This window comes from Cydia strobilella, chromosome 11, assembly GCF_947568885.1.
Source record: "Cydia strobilella chromosome 11, ilCydStro3.1, whole genome shotgun sequence".
Taxonomy (NCBI): domain Eukaryota; kingdom Metazoa; phylum Arthropoda; class Insecta; order Lepidoptera; family Tortricidae; genus Cydia; species Cydia strobilella.
Genome location: NC_086051.1, coordinates 455,992 through 481,531, shown reverse-complemented (window position 1 = coordinate 481,531; position 25,540 = coordinate 455,992). Strand labels below are relative to the sequence as shown.

The 25,540-nt window shown below is 38.1% G+C and overlaps 2 protein-coding genes across 2 annotated transcripts in view; one reads left to right on the top strand and one right to left on the bottom strand.

Moving 5' to 3' along the window:
* LOC134745310 (putative sodium-coupled neutral amino acid transporter 10) overlaps positions 1 to 24,336 on the top strand; it is a 30,040-nt gene extending 5,704 nt beyond the window's left edge. The window contains exons 4-10 of the mRNA XM_063679304.1: positions 750 to 873; positions 1,887 to 2,005; positions 3,021 to 3,169; positions 5,645 to 5,781; positions 7,574 to 7,810; positions 21,074 to 21,230; positions 21,645 to 24,336. Coding sequence (XP_063535374.1) covers positions 750 to 873; positions 1,887 to 2,005; positions 3,021 to 3,169; positions 5,645 to 5,781; positions 7,574 to 7,810; positions 21,074 to 21,230; positions 21,645 to 23,185 — 2,464 coding nt within the window. The 3' untranslated portion in view covers positions 23,186 to 24,336. The remainder of the gene's footprint in view (positions 1 to 749; positions 874 to 1,886; positions 2,006 to 3,020; positions 3,170 to 5,644; positions 5,782 to 7,573; positions 7,811 to 21,073; positions 21,231 to 21,644) is intronic.
* Positions 24,337 to 24,560: 224 nt separating this feature from the next.
* The window catches only part of LOC134745404 (serine/arginine repetitive matrix protein 2-like), a 61,307-nt gene continuing 60,327 nt past the window's right edge, over positions 24,561 to 25,540 (bottom strand). The window contains exon 39 of the mRNA XM_063679445.1: positions 24,561 to 24,973. Coding sequence (XP_063535515.1) covers positions 24,928 to 24,973 — 46 coding nt within the window. The 3' untranslated portion in view covers positions 24,561 to 24,927. The remainder of the gene's footprint in view (positions 24,974 to 25,540) is intronic.

The following is a 25,540-nucleotide window of genomic DNA, read 5'->3' as shown; positions in this document are numbered from 1 at the left end:
TATTTAAGAAGTTTTAAATTATACATGTAATTTTTTTTTTTTTATGATGCAGGCAGGCGTTTGACCACGATCCCACCTGATGGTAAGTGATGATGTGGTCTACGGTGGAGCACGCTTACCTATGAGATACCTATTAACTCTTGCCTTGAAGAGCTCCAAATTGCACTCATGCGGAAACACAGACTCGGGCAGGGCGTTCCACTCCTTGGCAGTTTGCATAAGAAATGTGGAAGCAAAACGCTTCGTGCGTATTTTTGGAATTCCTACCATGAAGCGAATGTGTCTGAGTACCCACAACAAGCCTTCTTGAGCTTACTGTGGGGCTTAGTAAATTGGTGTAAGAATGTTCTATAATATTTATTTATTTATCTAAGTCAATCTGACTTGCGCACACATTTGGCGAATTTCATGTGTGAGGTTTACCTGCCATTTCTTTTTGTATGCCAAATGTGTAGTATAGAAACTTTTCTTTAGTAATATGTACATATTTAATATTTATTTCAAGTTAAAACTTAAAAGACTATATCTTTGATCTTTTTAAATCAAGAGTGAATAGACATCTTTTAGGTAAGCATGATCCATCCTAGACTGCATCGGCACTTACCATCAGGTGAGATTGCGGTCAAATGCTTGCCTTTTTTTAATAAATAAAAAAAAAGACAGACAGTTAAAAGTAGTCACGAGTGCAAACTTTACTACAAACTAAAAATGCTTTAAACCGGTATCTTTTATTAATTATATGTTTGCAGAACATCCATAATGGTGATAGTGTCACTGGTGTGTGTGCTGCCCCTTGGTCTTCTAAGGAATGTGGACAGCTTGAGTAATGTTAGTGCAGCCACTATTGGCTTCTACTTCTGCTTGGTTATAAAGGTGAGGATGAACATCTACACGGACTATACATTGCAATACATATGATTCTTATTCTTACGGTAAATCCAATCAGGAATATTACCTATTTAAAAAACCGGCCAAGTGCGAGTCGGACTCGCGCACGAAGGGTTCCGTACCATTACGCAAAAAACGGCAAAAGGATCACGTTTGTTTGGGCCTACTTAAATATTTATTTCTGTTTTTAGTATTTGTTGTCATAGCGGCAACAGAAATACATCATCTGTGAAAACTTCAACTGTAACTATCACGGTTCTTGAGTGACAGACGGACAGACAGACAGACAGACGGAGTTCCGTTTTACCCTTTGGGTACGGAACCCTAAACACTATCAGCAGTCAGAAGATCTGACTGTTTGTAATGTTTCAATGTGATTGAACACATATTTTATATATATTGTTATATTAAGGAAAAATAACAAGGAAGGAAATATAATAATGTATGTAAGTACGGATAAAAGTCATGTTAAATGATAAGATTACAAAAGCGTAAAAGCAGGCCGCGTTTTGGATGATTTATAACAATTATAACGGAGGGTTTTTGTATTCATGCAGTGAAAATAAATCAAATCGAAAACACATGTAACACGTTTTATTCAAAGCCTGTTTTTGTTGAGAGTATTTATTTATTCAGCTTTATTTTGTATTATTTTTAGGACATTTTCAAGTCAATAAAATCGTAATTGCGGTACGATCAACATATTTACCCAGTGGCGTAACTAGGGTTGGGGGGGGGGGGCTGGGGGGGCACGTGCCCCGGGCGCCGTCCAAGGGGGGCGCCAAAACGGGCGACAAATATAAAATTATTTTCAAACACATTGATTGTTCCCGCCGCGTCGTAGGGGGGTCTACAGGCTACGTTTTGGGGGGGGGAGGGGGGGGGGGGGGCAAATTTGGTGCCTGCCCCGGGCGCCATTTTCTCTTAGCTACGCCCCTGTATTTACCTAAGCTCTAAGACTATATTTTACCAATATTTAAAACTGGATTATATTTCAGGTAATATCAGAAGCAACATCGCAGCTCCTGACGTCAGAATGGGGCGCCGTGGAGCACTGGAAGCCGGAGGGCGTCTTGCAATGCGTGCCCATCTTCTCTATGGCGCTTTTCTGTCAGACGTTAGCATGGACTTCCCTATTCTATACTATTTTACATAATAAGCACAGATTTAATATATACTCTAGATGACGCCAATACCACGATTTGTATTGAAACCGAGCGTGCCGACTTTTTCATACAAAATTTACGCATAATATAATTTTAAAATTACTTATCTATGATAGGAAATATGTTCTTGCCTTTGGGTGCTCGCAATTTTTGTGCTGTTGCAGTTAATTATCATGCAACGAAGCATTTTTTAAGTTTTCACGGACGTCCGGCTGCAACAACTGACGCGCGTGGACTGTACAGAGCGACGGTCAACCTCGACGCTTGGTCGGGGTTCGGACACGCGAAGTATGTAGATGTATTTGCGTCTTCTATGGTATATTTATTTCTGTGATAATAAGCTTAATTTCGGCGTACCTAAGTATGTCCTAAAATATCTTCCACTGAGTTACGAAAACGTAAAATTTAATTTCATTTTCTCCCAAATGGAGATTTCGTATTTATTTTACCCAGAATGAGTTTTTCAAACCAACCAAATATTACCAAATTTAAGGTAAAAAAAATCGACAACAATAATAATCGGCCTTAACCTTTTGGACGCCAATGACCGATTAATCGGTCATAGACCACAGAGCAACATAGACCTACGCATATGCATAAAGTCCAATTTCAATTATTGACACTTCGGTGACGTAGCGTCTGAATGACTCAAGGGCCTGACACTTTTTGATAGAGAAAGATAGTCTTATTGCGATTCCTATAAGGGGAAAGAGAAAATAGTGCTATGCTTTATCCTTATCACCGACCGGGTGGCATCATAGGTAGGAGGCGATGGCGAAATACCGAAATTTATAAGAGAGAAAGAGAAAAAATCCTATGCTGCCTAAATTTTATATGAATATTGTTTCTCTTACCCCCGGTCGCTCGGTGGCGCGTCTATAACTACTTGTATATATTATGTCTATGGGATGACTGCTTTTGTGTTTGACACGACGTCGAAATGTTTAACATGAATCTTGTTTCCAGGCAATTGTTCGAGATCTTCGAGTCCATGCCGACGCTCTCCTTAGAGAAGATGAACGTGGTGACCAAGAACGCTATAAATATCTGCACAGCGGTATACTTCACGATCGGCCTTTTTGGTTACATTGCATTTAATAAACACGACATTTCTGGTAAGTCTAATAGAATAAAATTTTATTCGTAAGCACAAATAAACGAGACATTACATAAAATAAAAGAAAACATAAAATATGATGAAAATTCCACGAAATGGCGTCATCCCAGCATGTTGCTGGTGGCTTCCAGCGCTGATCTTCCGATGAGACCGTCAGGTGAGAAGAATCACGGAAGGTAACAGACAAGAAGAAAAAACCGGCCAAGTGCGAGTCGGACTTTTACGATTTACGATTGCGGAAAAAAACAGCAAAAAAATCACGTTTGTTGTATGGGAGCCCCATTTAAATATTTATATTATTCTGTTTTTAGTATTTGTTGTTATAGCGGCAACAGAAATACATCATCAGTGAAAATTTTAACTGTCTAGCTATCACGGTTCATGAGATACAGCCTGTTGACAGACGGACAGAAAGACGGACAGCGGAGTGGTCCCGTTTTTACCCTTTGGGTACGGAACCCTAAAAAGGCATAAAAATAACATACATAACATATATCTTTCAGGATTGACATTTCTAACTCCTAGAGGTTCTAAAGGGGTGGTTTAAATAAGATAAATTCATAGAATTTTTAATTAATAAAATGTTCCTTTTGTCAAAGTTTCAAGGCATCATTGAATTATATTTACAATTGTGTTTTGATTCATTATTAAACGTAACTAACAGTCAATATAAGTATTTTTATTCGGTTACATATGTGCATTACTTTTCGGCTGTGCGTAATTTATTGTTATCGTATCGTATCGTAATCGTTTATTGCAGACAAATAGTCCATATTATGTACCTACACACTATTTACAAGTAGAATTAAAAATAATTAAAAATAATCAATCACAAAATTCATAAACCAAGTCAAAAAATATAAATAAACGAACAATTATATCATAAAAAAATAAAAAATAAAATTGAAATAAAAATTAAAAGGATTAAAATTCAAAAATTCAAAATTACAAATCAAAATTTATAAGCATATACTAATTCTTCCGATAATTTTGAAAATTAAAACAGTATAAGTGTAAAATCCCAACCAAGTAACAATTTTTTTACAGTATAATATATCCTTTATTTCACAACAAACATTTACAATACAAATTTCATAATACAGATATTAAAAACCTAAAGTTGCATGGGGCATCGTCCCCAGGACGCTTGCTGCGTTTCCCCGCTGGATTGCCAGACTTAGCCGCTGAGCGAAATATTCGCCCGCTCGAAAATCGCCAGACACCCAGACAAGTTTATTTGAAATTTCTTTCACAACTTGTCTGGTGTCTGATGACCATGGCCCAAAGGTTTCGACTGCAAGCGCCGCAAATATGTAATTCTCTTTTAAAAATGCATATTTGCGGCGCTTGTTAAATTGGGCGTCTTCTGCAGCCGTCCCCGGTTTCCGGGCCGAGCGCTGGACGTGGGACGGAGCCAAAGTATCCACACAGGTCACATCCCACGCCAAGGATCGCCCAAAAAAGTGTAAAATTCAATAAATTAAAATCTTAAAATTAAACTAATCTATGTTATTGAGTCCGGGAGTTCCGGGGCCTGACATGTAGGTCGATAAGTACTTTCGTGAGAGGACAGTCCAAACGATTTGCTAATACGTTGTTATTGTTACAAAAAATTCATTAATATATCAATACGATGTGTGGACGGTGAATATAACAATACGCTTGTAATTTATTATAATGTAGTTTTCCGTTCAGTGTATCACTTGTGTAAATACTCATTATTATTTATTAAGGCATTGAAAAGTTTAAGGTCTGTGCTAAATTATTTATTACGTAATATTTTAACTTTTTCTTCCGAAATGCTAGGGTTCCTATGATATTTAATCTTGCTGTACAATAATATTCAATTTACCACTACTTTTGAGGTTATATAAATGTCTAATTGAAAAAAATGAAACGAGAGAAAAACCCGTAGGGGTCGGATCAAAAACTGAATAAATAAGTCCGACTCACGCTTGACTGCACATTCCTGTCATCTATAGGTAAAGAACTATTTTGTGTATTTTTTTCAAAATTTTAGACCCAGTAGTTTCGAAGATAAAGGAGATGGGGGGGTCGTTTTTTTCCCTATTTTCTTGAATAACTTCTAAACCGTTTATCCTAAAATTATAAAAAGAAACTATATTTCATATTCTTAGAATGAGCTCTTTCATTTGATATGTAACACAGTATAGTTTGAAAAACTTTATTTTTAATTTTCTCATTTACCCCCCAAAAGTGGCCCCCAAGTTTAAAATTTATTTGTTTGTGTTACATGTCCGTCTTTGGGTCACAAACTTACATATGTATACCAAATTTCAACTTAGTTGGTCCAGTAGTTTCGAAGAAAATAGGCTGTGACAGACGGACAGACAGACAGACGCCCGAGTGATCATATAAGGGTTACGTTTTTTTCCTTTTGAGGTACGGAACCCTAAAAACTGACTGTTATAACTTTGCAGATATTATACACTGTATTTTTTGCTCTCTTCAGGCAATATCCTCATGAGTTTAAGTCCGACCATGGCGAGTGACGTCATCAAGCTGGGCTTCGTAATGTCGCTCGCCTTCAGCTTCCCCCTCATCATCTTTCCCTGCCGCGCCAGCTTGTACTCTTTCCTCTACAGAAAGGTGAGAGAAGTAATGGTTTATGAAAACATCAAATTGTAATTGTAATCAAAATTACACCAAAATAAATTGTGACGTTTTCAACCAAAAGGTACCACATTGTCGCTTGTTGATAAGGTTGATTTCTAATTGAAGCTATATGGAAATAGAGCCTTACTGACAAGCGACAATAAGTACCCTTTTGGTTGAAAATGGCACAATTGCTCTTAGATATTTGTGACGTTTTGCAAGCAAAAGGTACCACACTGTCGCTTACCATAAGGGCGAGAATTGCTTGTATCTTTATACGAAAAACCTGTCAGAGCGGCCTTATGGTAAGCGACAATGTGGTACCTTTTGCTTGAAAACGACACATTTATTTTAGTAGCGATATTTGTAAAAGAAAAGAAGAAAATTTGTGTACCATTTCGCCGTTAACCCTTTTCCGTCTACAAGGTTTTCCCAAAAAAATCCAAATATAATATTCCAATTCAATTCCGATGATTCATTTGAAGACAAGTCACATTTCCCGATAGTGTAATCTAATTTGAACCTTAAATCGAAATAAATAAATAAATAAATCATTTTTATTTCGAGTAACTTTACAGACTCATATAGCTTGTGTTAGTAAGTACTTATAGGTATGTTAATTCTTACATCTATCACTATATATACAGAATTTTTTTTTTAATAACCTGTAGTGTCCCACTGCTGGGCAAAGGCCTCTCCCTTAGATTTCCATGACTCCCGTTGTTGAGCTGTTTCCGGCCAGTTATTAGTGAAGGTGTCTAAGTCGTCCCGCCATCTTCGCCTGGGCCTGCCACGTCCGCGCTTCTTTTGCGGCATCCACTTGGTGGCTATACTAGCCCACCTATCCGGATGCATGCGGCAGACGTGACCTGCCCAGTCCCACTTCAGCCCAGCGGTCTTCCCCCCTACGTCAGCTATGCCTGTTCTGGAGCGCAGTGTAGTGTTTCGGATGCGATCCATCCTTGTGACACCTAGAATGCTGCGCTCCATTGCTCTACAGAATAATTATTATCACAAAATTAACATTACAATAAATAATAAAAAATAAACAATATTGAAATGAACTAAGTTATGTTTCTAGAAGTACATACCCAAGTAGCTTATACATAATAAGTACTTCTAGAAACATGCATGTACAATGTGTGAAATGCTAAAGTTGAAATTCTATTGGCGCGTATGTGGTCGATAAATTACTATGCCAGTAGGCCGAGCACATGATTGGCGCGACAGCATCATCTCGTCGCGAGATAGACTACGCGTCTTTTACTAACTGTATGAATTAAAGAGGGACGGGTAGTCTATGTCGCGGCGAGATACTCTCGCGCCAATCATGTGCTAGCCCGACTGGATTAGGGTTAAATATGGGGATGAAAATTTCGGAAAATTTCAAATGTTTTTTTCGGGAATTTTACAAAATTTCTTTTTTTCGGCTTTTTTCCAGTTCTATTCAGAAAAATTAAATACGGCACACACATGCCACTGATGAGTGATGACAGTGTCAATGCCATAAACAAGCACATTAGACATGCAACCTTAACCTACCTGGTCTCCTCTCTCTCTCTCTCTCTCTCTCTCTCTCTCTCGCTCTCTCTACCTGTTTAAATTCCTAATTAAGTATATTGAAAAATACATTGTTTTATTCGAAAGAAACTTGAAAAAAACGAGCCGTTTTGAAATTTTTCCAAAATTTTCCCGGTTTTTTCAACGCTAGTTAAATATAGCGTTTGGCGAACTTAAGAAAAAAAAATTGTACTTTTTGGAAAAAGTAAAAATATTTCTTCACCAGGTCCACCCATCGCAGCACGACCACATAATAAACCACTCGATCCCCTCGGCGACGTTCCGCTGCATGACCGTGGCCATCATAGCCACCGCGCTGTCCGTGTCGCTGCTGCTGCCCAACATCGAGCTGGTGCTGGGGCTGGCGGGCTCCACCATCGGCGTGCTCATCTGCGTCGTGTTCCCCACAGCTTGCTTCCTCAACGTCACGTTTAAGAACACCAACGAAAGAGTTCTAGCTAAGGTAAGGATACTAGTAGCTCTTGGACCTAGTGAACGTATGTCAGCGCCATAAAAAAAAACAACAATTCTCATAAGTGCTCACAAAGCTTTGGCTTTCCAATCAGCGTGGTCTGGTTAAGTACTAACCTTTATTTTTATTTTCTTACACTTGTGATATTTATATATACAAAGATAGATATAACTCCGTACTAGATGGATACAGTCTAAGGAAAAAACGTGCCTCGAAAATCACGAAAATTTGACTCTCGATCAGATGGCGCCACTAGTTTTGGCCTACACTCGTATAGAGGGCGTTGACGGTTTCATTTGTTATTTAACAATTTTACCGCATATCAGTGAAAGAACATGGGTCAAAATCATAAAAATAATTAATGCAGATAAAAAAAATCATTTATCTATATTTAAATACATTTTATCATATTTTTATAAATCTTCATTTTTAGTTTTAAAGTGTGTCGACAGATGACAGTGAATTTACTGGGGTTACAAAATTTACTATGACAGTACCGCTCTAGTATAAGTTACTCTATGATATATATTATAATATATATTTAGTATTGTATATATGTATGCTAGTATGTATTTTATGTATTTTAATCTATAGTGTTATTTCTTTTTTCAATATTAATTTGTACATCCTGTAAGTTTGTCTATCTGACCTGGCTATAGTTTTCCATTCATCCACTCGAAGGTTAGCTGGAAGAGATCCCTTATAGGGATAAGTTCGCCTTTGTACTTCCATTACTGTAATTTATTTTTGTAAACCTGTGTTGTGTACAATAATGTGATTACTACTAATACTACTAATAAAACTTCACAAGATTCGGTTAATTTCTCCTCTGGGGTGCAAGGTCATTCCGCAAACACTTCGGCTGTGAAATAATCTCCCACCCAAGGTTTTCTCGAAGAACTACAAGTATGGGGTTCTTAAAAAGGAGTATACAGGTTTTTAAAGAGTCGGCAACGCCAGAGTTGGGCGTTATTTAGATAATTTCCTATCCAGATATTTTTTTCAAATTTTGTTCGAAGATAAATTCAATCACAAATAGTGCGTTGACAACTTTTTTATTATGATAAATTATCTAGATGTAGATAACTGGCCTCGTTTGTTATTAAAGTAAGCTTAAAATAATAAATTTATGGAATGTCATGTCGGGTCAAACCGTCACACTGACATTGTAGGTTATTTCATTTCATCGTGCCCGACCACTTCTAGGGACTTCCGGTTCGATCGCCATCTTGATAGTAGCCTCGTGATTAATTTCTTTGTTTTTTACTCATTAATATTGTTTAATGTGTAATATTGATAGCTTTATTATACAGTAATCTAATGTGGTAGTGTGCAGTGAATGGAGAATTAATCTCAAAGCGTGTTTAACCACCATTCTGGAGTCAACGGCCGGTAGTCCACGTGCTTCTCGTAAAATCCAGCTATCAGTTTTACGAGACAACTACAACAACCACCGAACAACGTCGTGCTCTAAGAGAATTTGGTATTTCTACCTCTAACCGTGTCTGGCTAGAGCCCTAGAGGCCCATAATTTTATTGTTTACCGTACACTGGCTATGGCCGATGGCCGATATGTTTTAATCAAGAAATATTAATTCGATCCCACGTGGATCCCACTTTGACGTTGGCGAAATCATCGACAGTATCGATGGAGCCATACTACCTGAAAAATTGAATTGAATTGACCACTTCTAGTTCTACATGACTGTACTACTGACATTCATCTATTATTTAAAATCCCAACTAATTTATCTAGATAAAAATGAAACTGATCCAGATAAATTCGAAATAACTAATGACGGATTATTTAGTTATTTCAAATAAAAGATGATTTAATTATCTTCCCGGTTATTCGTAAATAGCAGCGTTTTACCTTACAATAAAACGCTTATTAAGCGAAATACCTTATTTGAAGCCTATATTATAATATTTGAGAGAGCGATGCAGTTTGTCAGTGACGAGCGGTTCCGGTTCATGATTGTGCTGACATCTACCGGCATGTTTCCACTTTACCAATTTCAGTTTTAACCCCCTCCAACTCCACCAGCGACCGTGGCGTGCGGCCTCGGATTTAGTTCATTGGGTCTCAAAATATACCATAATAAAACAAAGTTGCAATATACCACTTACCAAAGGGTTGAGTTCATTTATTATTCCGATGTGTAATAAAACAAAGACATACACTGGTATCACTGGTATGCACTGGCATTGAACTGTAAAGACAGTAGATGTTGCTATTTGCATATTGCATGGTATAGGTTAAAATGCAGCGTGCCAAAAGTACCCTCAACGGGCATAATAAAATAAAAGTGATGTGGTTTATTGCAACTGAGTGTTGTAGCCACAGGCGAAGTAAAAAATATAGGCTTCAAATAAGGTATTTCGCTTAATAAGCGTTTTATTGTAAGGTAAAACGCTGCTATTAAGCTTCTGTACCGTTATTTGAAGCCTATATTATAATATTTGAGACGTGTCTGTGATCGCCTGGTGGTCAGAAAACGCCAATGTGACTTATGTGACTCATTTATACTCATAAGTGAAACTGGTGGAAACAACTAGTACAAGTGCACTTAACAATCCGGGTACATGGATGAATGTGAAATAGACTAATGGGCTAAGTGTGAAGTGACATATTTTACTACACCTAATTATTTATAGGTGGGTAATTAGGGTCGTCAAAAACTGAATGTATATAGATATCAGTATGTTTATTAAAAATTATTTCTGACAACCTTATTATATTTTATTTCATCCATCCCACAAATGTATTCAGGCCATAATTTGTGTTTGTATTCTTTTTCAATATTTATTATTGTATTCAACGTATTTACCTTGCAACGAGGAAAATAAACCTTGATTGTTGAAAATTTTAAGTGTCATTTACCCATGTAATAATACCCGACATTAGTAATGATAAGGCAGGATACAATTTATTTTACAGGCACCCAAAAACGAGTTTTCAATACATTCCTCCGAGCCTCACTTGTTTCTTTTTAAAAGTCTTAGTATTTGAGGCAGGTAATTAACATGTAAAGTGCACTTGTCACCACAGTGTAAACGTGATCAGGGCTTTCGGTCAATCAATTAAAGGATTAACTCATTAGCTACCATAATTTTCTAGCTATGGTACAATCTTGAATAACAATTAGATCATGAAATAAAACTATGAAAACGGATTATATCGCGTATATTGAATTTATAATACATCCCGACGTTTCGAACTCTTTACAGCGTTCGTGGTCAACGGGTGACTGAGGAAAAATTACAAAATGCAAAAATACCCACATACTAAAATAATGAACAATCATAGACTACAAACTTTAAGGCTGGTTGTACATGCAAAATCGGTTCATAAGGCTAGTTATACACTATAATTATTTTTCAAGTAAAGATATATATATATACGCGATAAAAATAAACTATGCCGGCTCCAACCCTACACCACGGACCCGAGAAGATTTAATTCCCTCCTAAATTGTAGGAGGGTATCCCAATATGGGACCGGCGGGATATATATATCTTTACTTGAAAAATAATTATAGTGTATAACTAGCCTTATGAACCGATTTTGCATGTACAACCAGCCTTAAAGTTTGTAGTCTATGATTGTTCATTATTTTAGTATGTGGGTATTTTTGCATTTTGTAATTTTTCCTCAGTCACCCGTTGACCACGAACGCTGTAAAGAGTTCGAAACGTCGGGATGTATTATAAATTCAATATACGCGATATAATCCGTTTTCATAGTTTTATTTCATGAGTAACTATCGCGGTAACCGAAGACAATATTAACAATTAGATCGTGAATGATATTATGTTGACAAGTTAATTTCGGTAGGGCTATAACAACTTTCTGTTGCCCATCTGAAGGAGTTACCTCAGCCAGGTACCCAACATGAACTCTCTGTCGTTGTGTAGGTACAGTGCTCAGCAGCTGAGCCTCAGCTATTCATAATGTGAATGCCCTTGTTATAGGTATATACATTTTGTATAAAACTAAACTTTTCTATGATAGTCGCTATGTTGGTAAAGCCTAACTCCACAGAGTATTCCAAAATATTCTAGGGCCTAAGCCCATACTAACTGTTGTAAATCAAACACCGAGCTCAGATGACAACTGTTTATTAAAATAATAACGGGTAGATACCTCGTTATTGAACTACCTACAACATCTTTCCCTTAAAAATAATAAGCATGCACTAAAGTAAACTCAAGAACAATAACACACTCATTCCTCTCTTCTTTGTTTCAAAAGAAAAAAGGGAGTAAAAAAAAATTAAACAAAGAGAAGAGAGAATAATAATATTAAAGATAAAAGTAGCGTACCTACATAATATAGCTATAGACTATATACTTATTTAAGTTATTTTAAATGAGTACAAGTAAATTGGTAGGTATACCTAAAACAAAGCATTGATATCAATACCCATTTTACGAGCTCTGTTACGAGTCATTATGGGCTCGTTTGGCTGAGTAGTCTGGGTAGTATCACTTGTACACGGGTTCGAAGCCTGCTCGACAGCAGGCGCAGGCGTAGGCGCAGGCGCACACTTTACATCGAGCGGACTCGAACCCTGGTCCGGCGGCTGAGCGGTCGGTGGCGGTGGCGGATTCGGCTCGCACTTAATTAAATGTCTGCGATTACGACGGTATTCCATACCTCTCCGATTTTTTATTATGTATGACCGAGGAGCACTACATGTTTTTACAATTTTTCCTCTCATTTTATTAGTAGTAGTAGTGTGGTCCATTATTATTACGTCATCGCCAACATTTAATTTTGCAAGATGCCTACAACGTTTGTCATAGTTTGTTTTTGTTTTCTTTTGTTGCTCAATTAGTGCCTTATGACACCGCAAGTTCATATTTACCGGTTCTAACAAACTATGATGAACGGGCAGCCTGCAATTTAACCTTCGACCCATTAACAATTGCGCGGGAGAACCTATGTTTCCACGCGGCGTATTTCTGTAGCTTAACAAATCTAGATAAAAATCCGTACCACTATTAATTGATTTTGTTAAAATCTTTTTTATACTTTGAACGGCTCTTTCGCTCTTTCCATTAGATTGGGCGTAGTGGGGAGAAGATGTTATGTGCTCAAATCCCCATTGACCTTTGAACCGATTAAAATCCCGACTTGTAAATGTAGTAGCGTTATCTGTGATTATTGTTTGCGGTATCCCGTATCTAGCAAAATTCTCTTTCATTACAGTAATTACAGATAACGATGTCATATTTTTCAACTGAGCCACCTCAATGTACCCCGAGAAATAATCAACCATAATTAGAAAGTATTGCTTTCTATACTCAAATATATCCATTCCTACTTTACACCACGGCAATTCTGGAATAGGTACTGGCAACATGGGTTCCCTAGCGGGAGCATTTTGACACTCCTGGCAGGCCTCACAGCGCCGCACATACAACTCAATGTCGCGCGTGATGCCCGGCCAGAACAATACCTCTCGCGCGCGGCTCTTGCAGCGGTCAATGCCCTGATGACCGTCATGAATGATTTTTAGCATTTGTTCTCTTAACGCGGCAGGGATGAGAACAAGCTTGTTTTTAAACACGATGTCTGTAATTATTTGTAACTCGTCTTTGTATGACCAATAGCATTTCAATTTTTCAATAACATCACGTTTGTTCTGTGGCCAACCCTTATTTATATATTCTTTTAACTGACACAAGGTCTCATCTTTTTCAGTTTCATCCCTTACGAGTTTAAGTTTAGATTGTGACATCTGTATGCTGTCCAGTAATTGATTCACTTGGTACACAACATATCTACTTATTGAGTCATCATATAAGTCTGGAAGAGGCGCGCGCGACAAGGTATCGGGTATATACATATATTTGCCAGGTTTATAGGTAACTTTTAAGTCATAGCCCTGCAAACGTAACAACATTCTCTGTAAGCGTACTGGGATAGTGTCTAATGCTTTCTTGAAAATACTTTCTAATGGTTTATGGTCAGTTTCTACAATAACATTCTTTTGACCATATATGTACTGATGGTACTTCTCACACGCAAACACGATCGCAAGCATTTCTTTTTCTATTTGCGCGTACCTCATTTGTGTGTCGGTAAGCGTGCGCGATGCGTACTCGACAGGCCGCCCGCCCTGGAGGACCGTGGCGCCCAGCGCCACCGAGCTCGCGTCTACAGAAACTACCACGGGCTGCGACGCGTCGAATAGCGTCAACACCGGCGCATTACACACCAAATCTTTTAATTTAACAAACGCCGCGTCGTGCACGGAGTCCCAACACCATACGGATTCTTTTTTAAGCAATCTAGTTAATGGAAAAGTATGTTCCGAATAATTCCGGATAAATTTAGACAAATAATTAATTGCACCTAAAAATCGCTCAAGCGATTTTTTATCCTCAGGTGTGGGCATATCTTTTATAGCCCTAATCTTCTCGGGATCGGGTCTCATACCGTTTTTATTGAATACGTGGCCTAAGTACGTTACTTCCTCTACACGTAACTTACACTTATCCTTATTAAACTTCAAATTTATTTCCGTTGCCCTTTTTAATAATTTATTTAACCTTTCGTCATGTTCTTCCTTCGAGCGGCCCCAACAAATAATATCGTCAATAAACGAATCAACCCCATCTAAATTTTCTAACAGCTGTTTAATCTTAGCATGAAACACTTCTGAAGCACAATTTATTCCATATGGCAAGCGAAGATACTGGTATCTGCCAAATGGCGTGCCGAACGTGCATAAGTCTGCACTCTCTTCATCCAATTGTATAGCCCAAAACCCCGAACTAGCGTCTAAAACTGAAAAGTAACGGGCCCCGTGAAGTTTAGCAGCTATTTCGTTAATAGTCGGCAATTGGAAGTGAGCGCGCTGCACGGCGCAGTTGAGCGGGCGGGGATCAAGACAGATACGAAGTGACCCATTTTTCTTAGCCACGATAACTAAAACATTTACCCATCGCGTGGGATGACTCACTTTACGTATAACTCCCAACTGTACCATTCTATCCAGCTCTTGCCGCAATTTATCATGTAATCCTATCGGTACTTTCCGTGTCGCACTAATAACCGGCTGAACAGTCTCATCCACCACTATGTGGTACAGCCCTGGAAGACACCCCAGCCCTTCAAATAAATTGCTGTATTTAGATACGTCTACAGAATGGACACGTTTAACTAACCCTAACTCGGTACAACTGTCACGCCCCAGTACGCTTTCAGCATGCTCGTCATCAGCTATTCCAAATTTTAATTTATACACTCGGTTTTTATAATACCAGTCCATAATAGAAACACCTTTAATAGGAATAACATTGCGGGAATATGAAAACAATCTCGTGCTCGGTTCATTTACAATATTTTTTGGGTCACAACCTAATTGCAAATACCTACGATAAGATATCATATTTATATCGGCACCACTGTCAAGTTTAAAATTTTCCTCACCATACTCACTTCTTAGTGTCTCATACCAGTCCTTCGATGACGAGCTCACCGACGAAACATTAGCAATTACCGGTACAAAAAACGACTCGCACTCATTACTCGAATCATCGTCACAAACCGCAATGTCATACACCTTTTTATTTATCGATTTACTCACACACATTCGCGCGAAATGCCCATAGCCCTGACACATGAAACACTGCACTCCATTAGCCGGACACTTGCCGGGGTCACAGGCCTGGCCGCACCCCGGACACGGAGCGCGCGCCCCGCCGCCTCCGCGCTGGTGGGCCGGCGGCGCCGCGCCGCTGCCCCCGGGCCGGGCGCCCCAGGCGCCGCGACTCGGCCTCCAGCGCCCGCCGCCTCGGGCCCCGCGGCCGGCCCTGCCGCCACGGAGCTGCACGGCGTCCACTTGCGAGGGACCCGCGCTTATTTTGAGCGCGTCTAGTCTCCGGGAACCGTCACTCGATACCTCATCCGCTTGGCAAATTTGTATGGCCTTATCGAGTGTCAAATCATCCGTACGAAGCAGTCGGTCTCTCACAATAGTGCTACTTATGCCGCAGACGATACGGTCGCGAATCAAATCCTGTTCTAACGTGGAAAATGCACAGTTTTTTGTTAATAACCTAAGTGCCGTTACGTATTGGCTTATTGTTTCTCCATCTTCTTGGCTGCGAGTAAAAAACTTGTATCTCGCTAAAGTTATGTTCGGTTTCAGACCAAAATATCCATCGAATTTCTTTTGAAGGATAGTGATATCATCGCGATCACTCTCTTTGTCAAACTCGAATGTTTGATATGCATTAAACCCCTCGGGTCCAATTAAGTTGATAAGTAAACTGGCCTTAGTCGCGGAGTCTTCTTTAACCACTCCGGAAGCCTTAAGAAATAAATTGAATTGTATCTTCCAAGTTTGCCACGCGTCAGCCCGGCTGACGGGGCTCCCGTCGGTGTTGAGCTCGGGAGGCGGTCTCGCGTGTTCCATTTGAATCACACTTTAGCACAAACACAATAACTTTCAATATTTTCACTAACAGTCACCGATAACTGTATAAAAACTATTTATTTTTCACCGCTGCCACCATGTTGTAAATCAAACACCGAGCTCAGATGACAACTGTTTATTAAAATAATAACGGGTAGATACCTCGTTATTGAACTACCTACAACACTAACCAACCTATTATGTGGTTTTATTTTATTACACGAGCAATAATTAGAGCCGGTATGGTAAGTATAATATTAATCCGAGAGCTGTATTACCGCAAGAATAACCGTAAGATGTTCCTCTCATTACTATTTGTGAAAATATGTAACATCCTGCAAGATGTATATAATATTAGTATATTAGGGCGTACGACATATATAACTTAACTTGGCCTTTGGTTTTAGATTAAACACGTAGTGACCGTATCTGATCAAAGTCATAAGCAAGTGCTGTATTATTGGTAATAAAAACCCCGTAAATTCCGGTTAACCAGCTACAACAACTGAATCTAAGCTCTGTCCAGAGAATTGCTCTTCCGCTTGGTTCTTTGTGCCGTTTGATATTTTACACATTAGGTACTCTGTTTGCGTTTCTGTTTAGCCAAGGTTTGGCCCGTGCATAGACGACAGATCTGCGTAGTGTTTTAAAACAAATATTTGCATTCGCATAATTTCAACCTATAACAGCCATGCTACCCGGAAGACGGCTACAAAGCTAGGGCGTTTTGTCTACAACAGCACCTTATTTCGGGATTACTTGTACTACCCGTAGTGCAAGCTCAAGAAAGAGCAAGATATATTTATATATAGATTATAGATTTAACTGATGTTATTATCTGGCGGGTTAGGTAGGTAAGGTCAATGACCTTCGCGTGTAAAATGATCAGCCTTCAATCATTTGGCATTAAGCACCCTTCTTCTTTTTATGTTTTTGAAGAGAAACGAAAGAAAAATAGTGATGTAGCTTTCAAATGAAGTGCCTTAAAGTGTCAAACGTGATTTGAGCACCAATTCAACCTGCCGCCTGGGCTATGGCGCAGGCACCTAGCTTTAAATCTTATCAACCCTCTATATTAGGATGATTTAAATAATAGTTATCTGAGTGAGCTTACTGATTCGCGCATGTATTTGTACCATTCTCACAAAGCTAATACTGTTTTTAAAGTATTGTTACCAAAAACAATAAATATGGGAGGAATTTCACCGGACACCATTAATGAGCATTAGTACAGTAATAACCATCGAGATTACCTTATTACTGCTTCCTGAGTAATTTTTAGCTTTTGATATTTAGAAACAAACTGACCGTTTTTTATATCGTTGGATTTTAACCCATTGTACATGTATGTAAATTCTTTCTGCTTATTAACTTAAGGGATTGGTTCAGTTTTCCAGAAAATGACCTTTGTCCCCATTCCTTAAAAACGTGCGAGTCTGCGAGGGCTCTGTTGTTAACCTGAAGTTGTCTAGGGAATCTAGGACATTTATATCATTAACGTGTGTTATTCATCTGGATTGATAAACAAAATGGCTTTGTTTCATTTGGACTGATACTCGTACTCTGAGTAGATGAGTTGCAATGTGAGAGTCATACACATTTTATACATATAGTAATTTGATTACCTCGTTCACGTCTTTCCTGAAGACAATGCAAAGTTAAGGGAATCTAAAGTTAACTTCTTACAATGCACCCTTGCAGGTGGGATACATTGTATCAAACATTTATAATTATATGCAGAGAAGGAACCTTTCTCTTAATGTTTTGACCCACATGGGATTAATCCCATCATTTAAATGATGAATTTTTGGCCTGAGCCAGTCAAGAGTAATGTATTTCTACATTTTAATGAATGAATAAACTGAACATGAATGAAAAAATTAACAACTTCAGGCACTAGTGGCCCATTAACTTGCAATCGCAATGACTTGCATCATATGTGGCGCCGGGGCGGCCCGCTGGTTATGGCAAACAAAATTAAATTTTAAAATTTTAGTTCAACGATTAGTATCATGAACTTTATAAAATCGTGACCTTGGCCCTGGCATAGGAATTACACAATTATTTGCTTGATTGAATGAACCGCGTCTAAACCCACTTCTAACCTAATAGATTGGTTTGTTAAAAACGGGGTTCTTGGTGCTTATGGTGATTTCTAATCTTACTGCCCTAAAAGCCAGTTAACCCACTCAATGCCAGAGCGAACTACGCGTTGCTAGCGTAGCTAATAACACGAGTAAAACAGTATGTAGCGAAAAGCGTCTACGAAAGGGAACCCGCCTAGCGGGTCGCTGGCAGTGAGTGTGTTACTTATTTTATCTTTTTAGGGTCTTATAATATTAAGACTTAGGGTCTCCCCGGGAGAATTTAATGTTTATTAGTGAGGTGTGTTTTTGCAGCAAAACGAAAGTGTAAATAATTTCTCAAATGCCTTGCGTAGGCAGAGATTTACATGGAGGTGAATCATTTTTACACATTGAAAAACATGTTAAATAGATACTTGTATCATAATTGCTTTGTAGTAGCAATATTTGGTTAATAAACTCCTGAACTAATTGCTGCGCGCTTGCACAGCAGGCTAATGTATATTGCACGCCTTGCGCAGGCATGTTGTATGATATTAATATACTTAGCTTAAACAGTTTTAGTGTAACTGTAACTACTAAAAACCCAGTAACAACAGTTCCAGAACAATGTCCAACTATTAGCTTTTCGCCCAATGACTAATCATTTTTACACGCCTTACGCAGGCGGTAATAAAAGGTCTTGGCGTTTGGAGCCCTGTTGATTGTATTATACCAGTGTTATAGTATTTTGCTTCATCTACTAGCTTTTCATGATAATGAAACTCGCACGCCTTGCGCAGGCGACGGGTCTTCAGCTGGCTAAATAATAATATTCACACGCCTTACGCAGGCGGGAAATTTTAAGTATGTTATTTGAATTCTAAAGCATAGCACAGCATAGCTTAACAGCACATATTTTAATAAACTTTCCGGCAATACCCGCTTGCGCAGTGGGTAATTGCTGTAGTATTTAGGGCTTGGCGGATATCCATTATATAAGTTACGTTATGGTGGTAAATTTCTTCACACCTTTCGCAGGTGGGAAATCTTAGAGTATACTAAGCCAACATAATGCACCATTGTACTACTCTGCTTATGCAGCAGGAATGTATGCCTAGTGCAGGCAGCGGCTCCGTAACCACCAGACCTCCCAGCCTCAATTACGTTACTCAGTTTTTTCACAAGAGTTATTTTCATAGCAAAGGGTAAAATAGTGCCCCTCCTGTATGCTGTTATACATATACATATATATACGAAATCCAAATTTTGTATGTATAAAAATACTTATTAACCAAAATTCATAACAACACAAACTGGATAGAGATACCTCAGTTTTACATACAAGAGTTTCACTTTCCAATCCCTTGCTTGAACTAGCAGGCAGCTTTTAACAGCTAAGTATTTATTGTTAGGTACAAAACCTTTAATTGAAAATAAAATTCAAAGGTGCTGACGGTACCGTCACTACCGTGCAACCAAAGTTGGCAATACTTAAGAGAAAACTTTCCAAAGACTATAGACACAAAGATCGAAAAGGGAGGTTTTCGATGTAGGTTTGTTAGTTACCTTTCGCTCTTCAGAGCGGAAATAGAAGCCCAGCGATAGCTGGGCTTCGTCGACTTTAAGGCAGATAGGACCCTAGTTTGGAAGAGACTAGAGTAACTGTTTAATGGTGTCAATACCAAATATGGCATTTCTTTATTTTTGTGATATTTCGATTTCAATGCAAAGGAAAATAATTTTTATTACAGCAGCACAGTACCAGAAAATGTGGAAATGCACGGAAAATATCAGGTCATAGGTATATCTCACTATCATTAACACTGTAATTACTTTAGCCTAAAAATACTAAATGCAAACACACAGTGATTACTTGGCATAAATTACGACGTCATAGAGCGCGTCTGTTTAAGACCTTTGAAATTAGGCAGTTCTATTTTGAAATAGAAACCGTTATAACCTCCCTTTCGGAGGACACTAAAACGGAGGCCTATAAATTGCCATTTTCACTTTTTCAAGGGCCTGTTCCGTGCCTTAAGACGAATCGATTCACGGTAAACAAAATAATATAAAAGTCGCATACTTACGGCGACCGCTGCGCTGCGCTCGCGATGTGAATCGATCACGTGTCAGCTTCTCTAAACACGTTAACGAACCCGAGCTGTACGTCAAATGTTTTAAATTTAACTTATATTAATAATCGAACGGTAACACCGTTTTAAAAAAAAATACTTTTAATTAGTACTTACAAAAAATTCTAAGAATTTAAGAATTTCTAAGAATTTTTTGTAGTGAACCGAACGTTCCGACAAACAGAACGCCAATGAACTAAATCCGAGGCCGCACGCCACGGTCGCTGGTGGAGTTGGAGGGGGTTAAAACTGAAATTGGTAAAGTGGAAACATGCCGGTAGATGTCAGCACAATCATGAACCGGAACCGCTCGTCACTGACAAACTGCATCGCTCTCTCAAATATTATAATATAGGCTTCAAATAACGGTACAGAAGCTTAATAGATATATTTTGCCCAACTCTATGCAACGCGCATGTAACACCCCTGAAGTTGAAGGCGTTCTTTACGGTGACCGCTTACCACCAGGCGAGCTGTATTTTGGTTTGTGTAGAAAAAAGGTCAGGTGGCAGCTGGCAGTCGCTTTCGTAATACCTAACTAATAACTGTTCTTTAGTTTAAGTCGCGAAGCGGATCTCGCAATCTTAAGATGATTTATCTAACGGTTGGTTGTATTGTTTACAGGTAGTGCTAGTACTGGGTCTGGGCATCATGGTGCTCGGCACTTACGCCAACCTGCAAGCCGCTGAACATGCCCCCGACAAGTACGACACTATCACGCAGGAGCGTATCGACAAGATCGTCGAGGACTTCTTCCAGTCCAGGCAGTTGGAGGATGGCGGTAAGTTGTCACTTACTAATCTAACTATACATTTTATATTAGCCATTTGACCGCGAAAGACGTCAACTGACGCGCGCGGCTACAACCCAATATCAACCTTCGTGCATTACGATAAGGTGCACGGTGCCGTGCTGCAGACAAGATCACGTGGAGAAAGAGACGCCAACGGTGATTGACGTAATGTAAGGTCACTCACTGGGCTTTTTTTTGCAAGGATTTATCGAAAATATTAGATTGCTCTTCTGGAGACCGTTGAATAACAACCCAAAATAAAAGCAAATGCTTTAGCAAAGTTTTTGCGATTATTCAGTTTAAACAATCCTTTTATTGTGAACTTCATACATATCACAAAAAAAGGACACGAAAATCTGCCTGACATGTATAAAAAAGAATGTCTATGTTTATTTTTTGCAGGTATCATCAACGCAGCACCGAAAATCGAAATCGATAATGTTTCAAAAGAGAATGTGAAGCACGGCAAAGAAAAAGTCGCAGACTCGGAAGTGCAACCGCCCAATCCGGTTCCTCCAGAATCACAACCTGATGAGGCGCCGAAGGATCCTCCACGTCCCGAGATAGTCAGGAAGAGGCCTGAAACATCAGAGAAGCAGCAAGAAGATACATCCAAACAAGTCAAGCAAGAAGCGGACAAAGTTTCAGAGACGCATCCAAGGAACTTAAAAATAACAGAGGAAAAACGTTCAAACGGTGACACAAAACAGGAACAAAAGATAGATTCGCAATTGAAAGAAGAAATAAAACAAATGAACAATCAACAGAAAATTGATCTTCTCAAACAAGCGCAACTAGCAGAGACCATCAAGCAGCATGGAGAAGAACAGAAAGAGCTAATCAAAGAGCAGAAAGAAATTCTAGATAATATTATTAAGACCAAGCAAGAGATACAGCAAGATAAAGATGAAGCGAAGAAAATTGCAGTGGAAAGTATTAAGAAGATTGCAAATGTTGCGATACAGAGTTTAACTGCTGTCTCTGAAGAACCTTTGGAAGGTAAATTAGAGCCTGAAAATACTGCCAATGAGGCAGTGAAGAAAATAGCTGATGTAGCCGTTGAAGCCATTAAGGAAATAAAAGACAAACCGATAGAAGCCCTGCCTTTACTCAACAACATTGCAGCTCAACTCCCTGAAGTCGGAATACCACCAGTACAAAATAGTGTAAATGAAGTGAAACAAAATGAACCAGTTGCTCAAAATCATGTACAAAATGTTTTGAATCCAGCCAAATCACAAGATATACTTTTGGAAAATAGTAAAATAAAGCTAGATCTAAATAACAATATCATCCTACCTGCAGTACAAAATCATAATATACGGGAAAATAATAATGTCGTCGCGGAAAATAATAACCTAAATAAACCTCAAGAAGTCAATAATGTTCCACCGATAGTTCAAAACCCTGTAGTAGAAAATAGTAATCCAGTGGAAAATAAACCTCTAATACTAACCAATAACAATGTGCCTATACAAGAAACTAACCATAAACAAAGTCCTGAAGTACCAGTAGATCAAAAGACACATTCACATTCACCAGATGAACCACAGTCTTACAAACAAGGAGAGGAATTGCAGAAAAATTCGAACGTACAAGCGAATATGCTAAACATACCTTTACCACTTGCAATTAATGGACTTAAATCAGCCGAAGTCAAACAAGAGGTTGCGAATAAACCTATAGATATTCAAAACGGTGCTAAACAACCAAATAATGATGTAGAAACTAATGAAAAATCAAGACAGAAACGAGAAGCATTAGATTGCTTGAATAAAGCTACATTAAGGGCAGAAGATAAAGAAGTGTGTAAGAGTTTAGTAGATTCACCAGAGATACTGCCAAATGTAGACTTGAATGAGCTACCAAAACTGCCTGTAGACTTAAATATGGTGCATCAGATAAGATCTCTGAAAAGTTACGATGAAGAGAAACGAAGGTAACAAAAGATACTAGTAATATGAAACATTTCGAGTTAAATGTTCCTCTTGAAGAGATATTTGTCCGAGATTATAAACTAGTTTTTCTAACAACATATTTATCAGTGTGCAATGTGTAAGGTTTAGTCATAGTATAAATGAATGTATCATCGTTTCACCGCATTTTAAATTAATTTGAAGTGATCGGCGCGCGATTGCAAAAGATTTTCACTTTAAACTTATCTTTTTCCTTATAACTTTTCTGTTCAATTTAGAATGCGAAAAAACCCGCTGCTGTCGCTTCCCGACGGTATTCAAATTCTACTTTAATTGTCAGTTTTCTGACATTTTGTTATACATTTTCCTTGTTCGCTGTTACGATTGGCATTTATCATTATCTCTTAAAATATCTATCGTCACAGTGATATTTCCATTTATAGAATAAGCAAATAACACGTAAACCAAAAGAACACTGGAATTAAAAAAGATACACCTATGTGACTTCATTAAAAGTGTTGTAACTTTTTTGTTATTAATTAAAAACTTATGATAGAATAGAACATAAAAATAATGGAAACGATGATACGCTGTTATAAACATCAGACTTATCATATCACGTAAATTATTATACATTACATCAAGCGTAAGACGTGCATTTATTATATTAATTTATTGTTATTGCTTTATGTTTGTGCTCTATTTTGAATATTAAGATATAAAATATACTAAGCATTATGTAATAAGATTTTTGACATGATCTCGTACGCTGTTTTTCTAAATTTATCATAAAATACAGTTTGGGAACCTTTTACAAAGATTACTAAATATAGTTATGCGGTTATTACACTGATTTGCACACCGCTTTGGTGTATGAGTGAGACAGCAGTGGCGTTGCTAGGCGTAGGCGAATGGGGCCTTCGCTCACGGCCTCGCACCTAGCTTAGGGGGCCTCGCAACCTTTTTATTACCTTAGGAAAATACATTGAAAAGGGCCTCGCAGATGTGGTTTGCGCCAAGGGCTAGATCGGTTCACGCTACTCTATTTACAGAGACAGCGCTATGCGATGGCCTTCCTGCTCGCACACAAGAGCGGCGCGCGATTTGTATCCACTGTGAAAACCGCTTTAAACACGCATAAATAAAACGATAAGTGTTTGCGTTCTGTATACGTCGACTAAATATTGGTGACTAATAAAATATAAAAATGTAACATTTTATTTATTTAATTCCTACTAATAGCTCGCTTTGCGCGTTTTTTTAAGCTCGTGTAAGCAAGTCCTACTTTATTCTAAAGTAATAGGGTAAGTGTAATTTCGTACACCATTAAATAGATCGTTTCCGATCGAAATAGAAAAGGAAAACTTCATCATTGATGACAAATAAAACAAAAACATTGTTAATCCGACTTTTATTACTTAGTGGAAAATATCAATAAATAAAACAAAACTTACTTAATAGTTAATAGGCTGACCAGAAATAATATTTTATTGCATTTCATTATGCCTAGGAAGTACACTTAATTTACAGTATAACTACAAATTTATTTCTGGTTGGACTATTTATATAGCCTGACCAGGAATATATGATCACGCGCCATGTTGCGGAATTTCACTGGAACTAATTTTTTCATACTATACTGAACTGTCACCCTATATATTGAGAATAACAGAGCCCTCGTGACAATGGTCATATATTTCTGGTCATGCTTTATAATAAATGCAACTAAACAAAACAAAAGAAATTTAACTTACACTTAAAAATAATAACTATTTCTTGGCATCACTTTCTTCTACGGTTGATAACTTTTTGGATCTGAAACAAATAACAGAATATTAATGTTTTTTACAAGCTTTTTATTAACTTGCAATGTACCTATGTAAGTAAGTATGTATGTAATATCATAGAGTAACTTATACTAGAGCGGTACTGTCATAGTAAATTTTGTAACCCCAGTAAATTCACTGCCATCTGTCGACACACTTTAAAACTGAAAATGACGATTTATAAAAATACGATAGAATGTATTTAAATATAGATAGATGATTTTTTTTATTTGCGTTAATTATTTTTATGATTTTGACCCATGTTCTTTCACTGATATGCGTTAAAATTGTTAAATAACAAACGAAACCGTCAACGCCATCTATTCGACTGTAGGCCAAAACTAGTAGCGCCCTCTGAACGAGAATCAAATTTTCTTGATTTTCGAGGCACGTTTTTTCCTTAGACTGTATCTATCTATTACGGAGTTATATCTATCTTTGGTAATATGTAACTATGTATGTGTACGGGTCAAATCTTGCAAGTTAAATTTGACCCACTCCCCGGTTTCCGATGAAGCTGAAAATTTGCATACATATGTAAGTCGGGTGACAATGC